Here is a 12,558-nt window from a genome sequence, read left to right on the forward strand (position 1 = left end):
TTTACTATGTTTACTGTTTGCTAGTACTTTACTATGTTTACTAGTACAGACACAGTTCTGCTTCATCCGTCTCTGAACTTGTCTGGTGTTTTTAAAAAGCTCTCAAAGTTTCACTTCATGAATCAGCAGCTTTTATTAAAGTGCTGCTTCAGTCTGAATGTAAATATAATGAATCCAGATCCAGTTACAGCTGGAGCTCCTCCTCCTCCTCTTCCTCCTCCTCCTCTGTGGTGATGGATGAGAGTGTAACGTGACTCTCAGGTTCTCTGCTGGTCTCACTGATCCACTTCTCATGAGGATCGTTCACAGTAATGACGTTACATGAGAGACATCGTGTCGTCTGACTACAATCACATCAGGACTTTGTTTTTGGTCCCTGAAGCTCAGAACCAGGTCCTCCAAAGACCAAAAGACAACATCTGGACACAATCCATGTTTAAGACTCGTCAGCAAAAAATAAAACTCTTGTTTCGTTTTTTTATTTCTCGACTCACCCGGAGAGTCGCTCCCAGAGACCGGAGACCTGTAGAGTGTCGGGCCAACTTCAAAACCCTGAAGATCGTCATCAACCTGAACACCTGAGAGATGACAAAGAGACATGAGACAAGAGACATGAAACATGAGGACATTACATTATAGTCATTTAGCAGACGCTTTTATCCAAAGCGACTTACAATTCAGATTTTATCACATTTCTACACCGTAGGCTCAGGAAGGGAGACATTTTGGGGTTAAGTGTGTTGCTCAAGGACACATCGACATGAGACCAGCGGAGACGGGGATCGAACTGCCGATTGAAAGTCGGCCCTGCTCTCCACTGAGCCACAGTCGCCCCCATGAGACAGAGACATGAGATATGAGACAGAGCATGAGACACGAAACATGAGACTTGAGACAGACATGAGACACGAAACATGAAAAAGAAACATGAGACAGAGACAAGAGACTGTGACAGATACATGAGACAGAGACATGAGACATTAGGCAAGAGACATGAGACAGAGATAGAGACAGAGACAAGATACATGAGACAGAGACATGAGACAGAGACATGACATAGAGACAAGAGACAGAGACTTGAGACAGAGACAAGAGACTGTGACAGATACATGAGACAGAGACATGAAACATTAGGCAAGAGACATGAGACAGAGATAGAGACAGAGACAAGATACATGAGACAGAGACATGAGACAGAGAGATGAAACATGAGACAGAGACATGAGACAGAGATAGAGACAGAGACAAGATACATGAGACAGAGACATGAGACAGAGAGATGAAACATGAGACAGACAGGAAACATGAGAAAGAGACATGAGACATGAGTAAGAGATAGAGACATGAGACAATAGACAGAGGACATGCGACAGAGATAGAGCCATGAGACAAGAGATAAAATACATGAGACAGAGACATGAAATATGAGACAGACATGAAATATGAGACAAGAGACAGAGACATGAAACATGAGACAGAGACATGAAGAATGAGACATGAGAAAGAAACATGAGACATGAGACAGAGACATGATAGAGACAGAGACATGAGAAAGAAACATGAGACATGAGACAGAGACTGAGACAGAGACATGAAACATGAGACAGAGACATGAAGAATGAGACATGATGATATGATATTCATGTTTTAAAACCAGCCTCATTCAGAAGAACAGAACTTTGTAGTTTGGACATAAATGATTTCATTCAACATGTCATGAACTTCTTCATATTGAGGTGCATTGTGGGATGTATTTAGCTCTGAGTATTGTGAATTCAGAGTACTGTGTTTTCTTTGTATTTCACTGTTGAGATCAAATATTTAAAATGTTTCTGTGATATTAAACAACAAACTAACTTAAAGAACATTTAAGTGATGAGCAATAAGAAGGTTCAGAACCTGTATGAGTCGTCCCAGTTCTCCCAATTCAGACTCTGATCCCACAGTGATGTCGAACAGCAGAGTGATGTAGATCGGAACCACAGAGACCAAGTCGATGATGTTCAGAGGGTGATGGAAGAACTTCCTCTTGTTCGGAGCGAGCAGCAGCCGAGTCACCACCTCAGACACACAGACAGTACTCAGTATCGCCAGTATCACCAGTACCACCAATATTACCAGTATCACCAGTACCACCAGTATTACCAGTACCACCAATATTACCAGTATCACCAGTACCACCAATATCATTAGTATCACCAGTATCACCAATATTACCAGTATCACCAGTACCAGCAGTACCACCAGTATCACCAGTACCACCAGTACCACCAATATCACCAGTATTACCAGTACCACCAATATTACTAGTATAAGCAGTACCACCAGTATTACCAGTACCACCAATATTACCAGTATCACCAGTACCACTAATATCATTAGTATCACCAGTATCACCAGTACCACCAGTATTACCAGTACCACCAGTATCACCAGTATCACCAGTACCACCAGTATTACCAGTACCACCAGTATTACCAGTACCACCAGTATCACCAGTATCACCAGTACCACCAGTACACATCACCTCACCTCGAAGGTGAACCAGCAGGTGCAGAAGACCTCCAGAGCCTGCATGGTGGGTTCCTCCATCACCTTCCCTTCATCGTCAAACGTCTGAGAGGACAGAGGACAGAATACAAAAGACAGAGGACAAAGGACAGAGGACAAAGGACAACGGACAGAGGACAGAAGATAGAGGACAGAAGACACTGATGACTGGATTATTGTGGCGCTGAAAAAAACTTTAAAACTTAAAGATTCTCAGACAACTTCTGCAACCACAAAGAAATCCTTTTTATCTGTGATATCTAAGTGGATTTTATGGACGTTCGACATCGAAGGACATCAGAGACAATGTCTCTTCAGAAGACCATAAAACAGTCTCTGCTGGTCTTAACGGTGTCTCCGTACCGACCTGGTACTCCGGGATGCTGTTGATGCACATGGTGGCGATGGAGGTGAGCACCACCCCGATGGAGACCAGGCTGAAGATCTTGCTGGGGATGGAGTACCCCGGGTTCTCCAGGGTCAGCCACAGACACTTCCTGATGCTCCCGTAACGCACCTCCTGGAAATGTAGCATGTCTCTGTGAGGACGGAAGACGCAGGTGAGTGGACGCAGTAGACCCGTTAACAGAGACATGAGACAAAGACATGAAACATGAGACAGAGACATGAGACATGAGACAGAGACATGAGAAAGAGACATGAGAAAGAAACATGAGACATGAGACAGAGACATGAGACAGAGACATGATAGAGACAGAGACATGAGAAAGAAACATGAGACATGAGACAGAGACATGAGACAGAGACATGAGAAAGAAACATGAGACATGAGACATGAGACAGAGACATGAGAAAGAAACATGAGACATGAGACAGAGACATGATAGAGACAGAGACATGAGAAAGAAACATGAGACATGAGACAGAGACATGAGACAGAGACATGAGAAAGAAACATGAGACATGAGACATGAGACAGAGACATGAGAAAGAGACATGAGACTGAGACATGAGTCAGAGACATGAGACAGAGACATGAGAAAGAAACATGAGACATGAGAAAGAGACATGAAGGACGAACGTGTTTTTTACCTGCAGATCTCAAAGAGTCTTTTTTTTACCTGTTCAGTTCCGAGATCTCGTCCACCGACGTGTCGACGCTGCTGACGTCGCTCTCGTCGTCCCAGCTGCGATGGCGGCTGCTCTCCAGCTTACGGTCGTGGTAACGGAAACTACAGCAACTGTCCAGGAAGAACTCGTTGATGCCCCAGTACTCTATCTCCTGACTGAAGGGGGGGAGGGGGACATATCCGTCAAATCAAAGAGGACAGAGGACAGAGAACAGAGAACAGAGGACAGAAGACGGAAGACAGAAGACAAAAGACAGAAGCTAGAGGACAGAAGACAGAATACAGGAGACAGGACAGAGGACAGAAGATAGAGGACAGAAGACAGGACAGGAGACAGGACAGAAGACAGAGGACAGAAGACAGAGGAGAGAAGACAGAAGAAAGGGGACAGAGGACAGAGTGCAATTTGCACAAAAGTTGCAGCCTGATGGGGCTTTTAAATGATGGAGTGAGGCAGGAAGAGGTTTAACATGAGACAGACCTGAAGGAGAAGACACACAGCTCCTCCATGATGTGGAGTTTACCCGTCTGGTAGAAGTGGAGGACGTAAGGAAACAAACCCGGGTTCCTATCAAAATAAAACTCCTTCTGCTGCACGTCGTAGTCGTCACACACCTGCAGGGAGAGAAGGAGGAGGAAACATTTTAAAGAGCCAGAAGGAAGTGGACATTTTTATACAGTTCACCACCCTCGACCCACCTGCAGAATGTCCTCCTCCGAGTCACATGACAGCAGTTTCCCCAGTCGGGTGTCTGGGAATTTCCTCAGCGTGCTGGAGCAGAGGCTCCTCTTCAGACCGCCAACGTTCACGTGGACCAGACCTTCATCAGAGTCCTGATGCTGGACCCAGCTGGGCAGACGCTCCTTCACCATGGTTACCTGCTGGAGACACAGCGGAGACACGAGTGACCTCATCCTTTGTCCTGCAGATGTCGAGTATTTGACACTGAACTGAAGTCTGGACGTTACATCGCTCCTCTCTTTTCTTATCTCGAGCTGAGTCAGCAACAACAACAACAAAAAAAGAAAACTTCAGGACTTTTTGGCAAAAAGAAGCCTTGAGTTTTTTTTATTCGTTGAGCTTCTCTTTTGGGATGAAGGCTCTCTGATTCCATCTAATCTGCTAAATGCACCTCTGAGACCAGACCAACAGACACTAATTTGATGTACGAGACATTCTGATGTGGACTACGAGATACAAAGTGCATTGGCTGAGAGCCAGCAGGCCTTTACTGGAGGACAGAGGACGGAAAACAGAAGACAGAAGGCGGAAGACGGAGGACGCAAGACGGAAGACGGAGGGAGGACACTTAAACACTGACCTACTTCCTATCAACATCAACATGGATGAAATCAACGTGTCTCCATGTGATCAAGTTAAAAACAAACACATAGAAGCCAAAACAGAAAGTAACTCCCACTCCTGCTCATCTTCTCTCTGCAAACACCCACACGGTGTTTCACAATAAAACACCATGAAATCACTCAGCAGACAAATGAATCAGAGTTCAAACTCTAAAACTGTGAAAAGTCTCATGTGAAGTCTTTAGTGTCCCTACTGCTCCTGAAATATGTCTTTATTACGGCACAATGTTGATATTAGTGCCAGGAAACATACTTCAGTTGATTTCATATCGCTTAGCATCAAGTGGAGACATGGTTTCTGTTCCTTTGTCTCTGATCAGAGTGAGTCCTCGTGGTGGAAGAAGTCCAAACACCAGCAGCAGGAAGTGCCCCGCTGCAGTAAAGTGTAGCTGTAACATCATGTAATTATGTTAGCGAGAGAAGAGGAAACGCTGTTAACCTAATGTGGACTTAATGCTGTTTGAAGCACCTGAATCTGAATCTCTGAATCTTTCTTCCTGCTGGGAAGAGGGGGGGTTAATAATATGTATTATACATACATTATAAAATGTATGTATAATACATATTATTAACTTATACAAAAGGATATTACAGACAAAACTACGACCGAACTACAAACCAGTTAGTCAACTCAGTAATAATATACTAATAATATATATAATACTTTTACTTCAGAGTACTTTTACTTCTGCCTAACTTTTAGTTTGGGTCTCTTCCTGGTTGTTTTGCAGCGCTTTGCAGTCGTTTTCCTCCTCTTTGTAGTCTTTTAGTGAGTCCTTTTAGTAGTTTAGTGTGTCTTTGTAGCCGTATCTTGTGTCCACTCTGTTTTAGTGGCAGACATTCATATGTCTCTGATCATGGACGCAGGAGGACGGTCAGCTACATGTGTTAGTAGTCTGGTGAAGGTTCAGAGTGTCTGATCTCTAATTGTTTAGTAGCATGATGCGTCTCTACACAGATCACCATGAAATAGTTAAGAAGCACCAATAAAGGAGGAGAAGAAGAAGCTGGTGTCAACAATGCACGTTAAAAAATACCGAATAAAAGAGGATTTGGACACATGACCTAACCTCAAAGGTTCCTTACTTGCTTCTAGAGCTTTCACCCACAAATAAATCATAATTCATTTTAAAAAGCTCCGTTCACATTTGAGCTTTTGCTCAATTATTTCTTTAGCATGAAAACTGTTAAAAGTTTGTCCTAAAGCGAGTGTTTGATCAGTGAGAGTGAAACATCTCCAGAACATATTGATCGTGATCTGCATCCATGTGAAGGACTCAGTGAATAATACATGAAAGGAGAGTCGGTGTGTCTCTAATGACACGTGCTGAGCTCAGGGGGCCGCGTGCTGCACGTAAATAAAGTTGATCTATAATTCAGGATCACAGTGGAGAGAAATCAGCTCCATCAACAACAAACACAGAGACAACGAGAAGGAACAGGAGTCATTACTTCATTATTATTATTGTTATTATTATTATGGAACATACTCATGCTCATTTGGGACTTACCTGTGAGTTTGATCACGACGCTCCTTCATCACCGGACCAGCATCTTCCTCACAGGTCTCACTCACCCCATGATGCGTTTTTAACTTTCACACTTTCCCGTCTGCAGAGGAACAAACATGTCGCGTGCGAACCGACCAGAAAACGAACGTGATGCTGAGAACAACAAAACAAACAGCGAGAGTTTCGTATTGTGTTGGTCTGAAGCAGCGAGCGGGAGATCCGTCCTCCTGCTGCTGGACCACACAAGTGTGGAGCTGCTGGGAGTCCGCTCCTCCAGCCAGGCTTCGGCTTGTTCCGTCACGATCGCGTCCCCGAACTACAAATACCGTTAAACACTGAAGCTGCCTGTCGGGTTTTATGATGAGTTATTATATTTCAGATCAATATATAAATAAATAGCTATATGAATAAGTCTGCCTTGTGTTGTTGTTATATCTCCTACCATTTACGGGAATATTCCGGCTATCTCTGTACATGCGTGTGCGTGTGTGTGCGTGTGTGTGCGTGTGTGTGTGCGTGTGTGTGTAATGAGACGTTGTGGAATCATTAAAAGAACCTCAGTGTTATTACTTTGATGACGTAATATTCCTCCCACAGCAGCACTTCTTCTCTACAGAGAATAAACAATCAAATTCACGAGTTTTTTGTTTGTTTTTATTTGTATAAACCACAAACTGGGTTTTTGTGAACAAGATTAAACACCATTTTTCCTGAGCAGTATTTTGTTAAAAACATCTCATAACTGTAAATGTCTTTGTTTATTGATTCATATTTCATGTCGGGAGGTTGTGGAGACTTCTCCTTAGATGTGATGGTGGCTCCATCTAGTGGCCACAACATGATGTTTCAACCTGCTGGTCTGTCCCCTACGTCACTTCTGTCTTCAAAATATGACGTCACTCATAGGTAAGTAAGTTGAGGTTTCTAACTGTTTGTGTGAATCTATGAAAGTGTGTCATATATTTATTTATTTATGAATAACTGTCTGTAAATAAATACATTGTAATAATGATAATGTTGCAGGTTTCAACCCGTTGAAAAACCATGTAGGCCTAAATATTAGGTCACATGATTGCATTCATTTGAGTTCACACCACAGTGAACTTTGCGCTTCAGTGTTAGTTGTAGATGATACAATCCAAGCTCTCTTAAAGCCATTCAGTGTAGCGCTTGTCTGGACCTTCGTCCCACCATCGGCTTCACCCTCTTTTCTCCAGAGCTGCAGCATCTCCAGCTGAAGTGCAGCCTGATGCTGCTGCTGAACTTCTGGTCTCTGACGCCGTAGATGAGTGGACTGAGCAGACGTGGAAGCATATTGGCTAACAGGAAAGTGCCGAAGAAGATATCGAGTCTTTCTCGGGGCCAAGCGGTCACTAAGGCGAGGTTGATGAAGGGAATCATGAAGGACAACATGCAGATGAGGAGCTGGACCCCCAGGGATGTGTGCTCTCCCCACTGCTCTTCTCCCTCTACACCAACGACTGCACCTCAGAGGACCCGTCTGTTAGACTCCTGAAGTTCTCAGACGACACAACGGTCAGCGGCCTCATCAGGGACGGTGATGAGTCTGCATACAGACGGGAGGTTGAACAGCTGGTCCTCTGGTGTGGTCTGAACAACCTGGAGCTGAACAAGCTCAAAACTGTGGAGATGACAGTGGACTTCAGGAGGAGCCCCCCAACACTACCCCCCCTCACCATACTCAACAGCACTGTGTCTGCTGTGGAGACCTTCAGGTTTCTGGATCCACAATCTCCCAGGACCTGAAGTGGGCCCCGACATCAACACCATCAGGAAAAAGGCCCAGCAGAGGTTGAACTTCCTGCTCCAGCTCAGGAAGTTCAACCTGCCTCAGGAGCTGCTGATCCTGTTCTACTCCACCATCATCCAGTCTGGTCTCTGTTCCTCCATCACTGTGTGGTTTGGATCGACCACCAAACAGGACAGGAACAGACTGCAACGTTCATATGTTTATATATACTGTATATATATGTACTTTTTGGATATATATTTATATTTATACTGTACATAGTCGTTAAATGGTTATGCTTACATCTGTTCTACTTTTTTGTTTTTTGTTGTCCTTGTTTTTTATTTTTAATATATATGTATTATTTTCCTGTTTACTTGTTAATTCTGTGTAACGAGAACCCGGAGTCAAATTCCTTGTACGCGTATGCATAAATGGACAATAAAGCTGATTCTGATAAAAAGATAAAAGACAAACAAACAAATAAATACATTTTTTAAATAGTTGCAGATATTTTTTTTCTGGCAATCAATCAGCTATAAATATGATCTCCTTCTATCTCCTCAGTTATTTGCACATTGCTCAGTTTTAGACAAACTTCTCCCAGGAGCCATTTATTTATCTAACGCACCTTCCGCAGTAAAGATGGACGATAGACCCCGCCCACCATCCGCAGTGTTTGCGAACAGCTGACACTTGATGCTAATGCTAATGCTACTGAATATAGTTTCATGAACAAGCTAAACTAGCTAGCCATCTAAAGGCTGCGTGGAGGATATAGTGACGTTGACGTTGTTTCTCTATGACTGTTCGTCAGCCGGTGGCTCTGTTCGCGGTGTTGGAGGAGTTTGAGTTCGTCACGTCGGAGAACGTGTTCGCGGGCAGTTCGCTACGTCGCCGACAAAGTTCGCCGTTAGCTTCTCCGGCGGTTCCAGAGTTTTTCTCTTCCTGCTGATGACTGAAGACCATGAAGACTGTCCCCTAAAGGATTTCCTCTCCAGACTGAGACCCAGACTGCTTCACTTAACTACTGTAAGTGTTTCCTGTGTGCGCTAACTAACTTAGCATAGCATGATGTAATGCTTTGGCTTCAGTCTGATTTATTAGTTTGTTGGTTTCTGCTCATTAATCCTGTTGAGTTCATGTACAGCAGTATTTATTATCAGTGGTGGAATGTGAATAAGTACAAATCTGAGATACTTTACTCAAGTATTTCCACTAAGTACTTTTTACTCACTACATCTCATTGTACTTTTTAGTATACTACATCTCAGAGGTAAATATTGTATGAACCAATATGAATGTGTGTGTGTGTGTGTGTGTGAATGGGTGAATGCTAACATGTATTGTACGTGGTTTGAGGCTAGATGGGCGCTTTATTAATGTAAGTTCATTCACCACGTAGGTACCGTAAGTTAGCTACAACGCTAACTTGGCTGATGTCAAATAGTAGATGTACCCTTGTGCTCATGCGATTGTTTGAAGATGGAGGCATCTGATTGGCTCCAGATAATTTACTGTTGAAATAAATGAATTTGTGAATGGAGCGACGTCTCAGCGAAATTCACACAAGACAAGCAGTTTGTATATGCACCTTCACCGTTTTATATACAAATATAACAACTTCCAAATGTTTTTGATGAATATTATAAATCCTTTTTAAATTCATATATTCATGAATTTCTATTACGTTTATTTAAAAGAAGAAATATTTGTGTGCGCATCAGAAATACATTTATAATGCATTTTTTTTGTTTCAACATTTTTATATATGAGACCTGTCAATCACCGTGTAGCCCCGCCCTAAAGCATCCCCTGCTTTATGGTCTGTTTGACTCTAAATGGACCATAATGTACTAAATGAACATCATGCTGTATTGAAGAAGACTTGAAACTAGAGATTGAGACCATAAACTCATGTTTACAATGTTTACTGAGGTAATAAATCAAGAGAGAAGTAGAGTCATTTTCTCATAGACTTCTATACAACCAGAGGAGTCGCGCCCTGGTGGACACTAGAGAGAATGCAGCTTTAACGCATGAAGCACTGGCTTCACTCTAAAGAACCGGAGGTTGACTCCTGTTATTTCACCTCCTGGTTCACTTTCAGTAACACCGGAATGACCCTGACGGTACTTTGGCCCCGACAAGCCAGGTACCGGGTCCAGTACTTCCTGAACAGCTCGTCACGAAATCCGTAGATGATGGGGCTCATGAAACGGGGGATGATGTAGACGAGCAGGAAGAAGATGTAACGAATCTCTAGACTGAAGCGAGGAAACAAGGAGATGAGAGCAGCCTGAAGGGAAGGAACCACGAAGGCCAGCATGCACAGCAGCAGCTGTAACAGCAGGACGGGGAAATATGGATCGTTGTTATTAGTAAAGAGCAACATTTACATCCAACAGTCACTTGAACCACACGAGTATCATTAACTATCAAAGTATTGATTACCGAGCCAGCGGTCTACCATCCTTAAAGGGCCAGTTCGTAGCAACTCGGGAGCTCTATTAGCAGAAATATAATATAATATTCATAACGATGTTTGACATTCGTTGCTCCTGAAGTAGTGATATTATGGTATGGATGGCCTCAGCGTTATTAGTGACCGCTATACTGCCAGATCCTACACACTGTCCCTTTAGTCATATGCAGCTTGATTAGAAGGCCAATAGCTGCGTATTCATATCAAGTTGAAAACACCTTGATGTGAATATATTAATATCAGGATTTACAATAATATTGTAAAGTGAAAATCTGTTTGTGGACAGACATAAAGACACTTTATGGATTTTAATTGATTTCCTGTTTTCGCTGCAGGTACCGTTAGTGACGCCACAGAGTCTGATCAGAAGAACACGATCATCGATGACACACAACTCTTTAGATGAGAACGTATTTGAAAGATTTTAGAACTTTGCTGCACAAGAAAAAAATATTTGTTTACATAGAAGAATAACAATAAAGCAATGTAGCATCTTCTCTAATTAGTTGTCTTTTTTTCCAAACAAAAAAGACAACAAATTATTATTATTATCAAAAGAAGCGATGAGAGTAGTAGTAACGATGCCGTCACTACTCATGATAAACACCGACCTGCACTCCGTGCAGCAGCACCGTGTTTCTGGCTCTCTTCACCGACGCCAGCCCGGTGGAGGCGGCCTGTGCCGTCATCATGATGCGGCAGTAGGTGTAGAGCAGCGTCAGAGCCACGAAGGACAGGTACACGCCGTCAAACACGCAGTTCTTGTAGTAGATGGACCGGTGGCGGAAGAGAAGCGGGTGGTCGCAGAAGATGTCTGTGTGGAAGAAGCTCAGAGGCCGGTGGACGGCGGTGATGAGGAGGTCGGTGACGGGCGGGGCGGCGGTGAGGATGAGGATGATGAAGACGAGGAGGAAGGTGCGAGGGACGGTGCACATGTGGCAGTAGTGCAGAGGGAAGCAGATGGAGATGTAGCGCTCCAACGCCATGCCAGCCAGGATGAGAGGGGTGGAGCGGGTGGTGAGCACCGCCGTCATGATCTGAGGGGAGCCGGGGGAGTAGTACTGCAGTGTACAAGTACTGCCGTGTACAAGCACTACAGTTTACAAGCACTACAGTGTACAAGTACTCTGTGACAAGTAAAAGTCAAACTACAAAGTAAAAGTACTCATTATGGGGAATAACATACATTATATTATTGATGCATTAATGTGTTGCAGCTTCTCAAGGCGGAGCTCATTTTAATCACTTTATTAGTTGATTTAATATATTTCTATTAATAAAATATGATTTTTATTTGTATTAATCTCAAAGGAAATTCTTGTGCCAGAGTTTGATCAAAGATTACAACAATAGAATAACAAACAATAGAATAACAATCATTAAGTGTAAAATAAATAATACTGACACCAGTGCAACATAGAACACAACAGCAGTACGAGTGAGTAAATAAATACAGTAAAACTACTCAAGTAGAGAAATAAATGAGAACAAAGAATTATGAATATAAAGTGTTGAAGAAGTGATTCTAACACCAGCGTCTCATAGAATAGAGTCACACTGACAAGTATAGGAAGTTGAATTGCACATATAATGAAAATAATATAGTTATTAATAATGTAAGTAGTTACTAATGTTATCAGAGGAGAGGACAGGTGAGGTGAGGACATGTTGAGGTGAGGTGAGGACAGGTCATGTTGAGGACAGGTGAGGTGAGGACATGTTGAGGACGGGTGAGGTGAGGACAGGTGAGGTGAGGTGAGGACAGGTGAGGTGAGGACATGTGAGGTGAGGACAGGTGAGGTGAGG

The 12,558-nt window shown here is 43.1% G+C and overlaps 2 protein-coding genes across 2 annotated transcripts in view; both read right to left on the minus strand.

Moving 5' to 3' along the window:
• Window positions 1-6,748, minus strand: part of LOC116401329 (potassium voltage-gated channel subfamily S member 2) — a 9,137-nt gene extending 2,389 nt beyond the window's left edge. The window contains exons 1-8 of the mRNA XM_031879680.1: window positions 6,518-6,748; window positions 4,341-4,523; window positions 4,123-4,256; window positions 3,633-3,797; window positions 2,918-3,089; window positions 2,533-2,616; window positions 1,900-2,061; window positions 495-578 (exon numbers count right to left, since the gene is read on the minus strand). Coding sequence (XP_031735540.1) covers window positions 495-578; window positions 1,900-2,061; window positions 2,533-2,616; window positions 2,918-3,089; window positions 3,633-3,797; window positions 4,123-4,256; window positions 4,341-4,514 — 975 coding nt within the window. The 5' untranslated portion in view covers window positions 4,515-4,523; window positions 6,518-6,748. The remainder of the gene's footprint in view (window positions 1-494; window positions 579-1,899; window positions 2,062-2,532; window positions 2,617-2,917; window positions 3,090-3,632; window positions 3,798-4,122; window positions 4,257-4,340; window positions 4,524-6,517) is intronic.
• A 3,602-nt stretch (window positions 6,749-10,350) lies between these two features.
• Window positions 10,351-11,786, minus strand: LOC116401324 (odorant receptor 131-2-like). The gene is made up of 2 exons (XM_031879676.1): window positions 11,364-11,786; window positions 10,351-10,608 (listed from the first exon to the last, which is right to left on the minus strand). Exons 1-2 carry the CDS (start codon window positions 11,784-11,786, stop codon window positions 10,351-10,353), a joined length of 681 nt encoding a protein of 226 aa, XP_031735536.1.
• Window positions 11,787-12,558: the final 772 nt, after the last annotated feature.

Source organism: Anarrhichthys ocellatus, unplaced genomic scaffold, assembly GCF_004355925.1.
Source record: "Anarrhichthys ocellatus isolate YVR2014 unplaced genomic scaffold, GSC_Weel_1.0 scaffold347, whole genome shotgun sequence".
Taxonomy (NCBI): Eukaryota; Metazoa; Chordata; class Actinopteri; order Perciformes; family Anarhichadidae; genus Anarrhichthys; species Anarrhichthys ocellatus.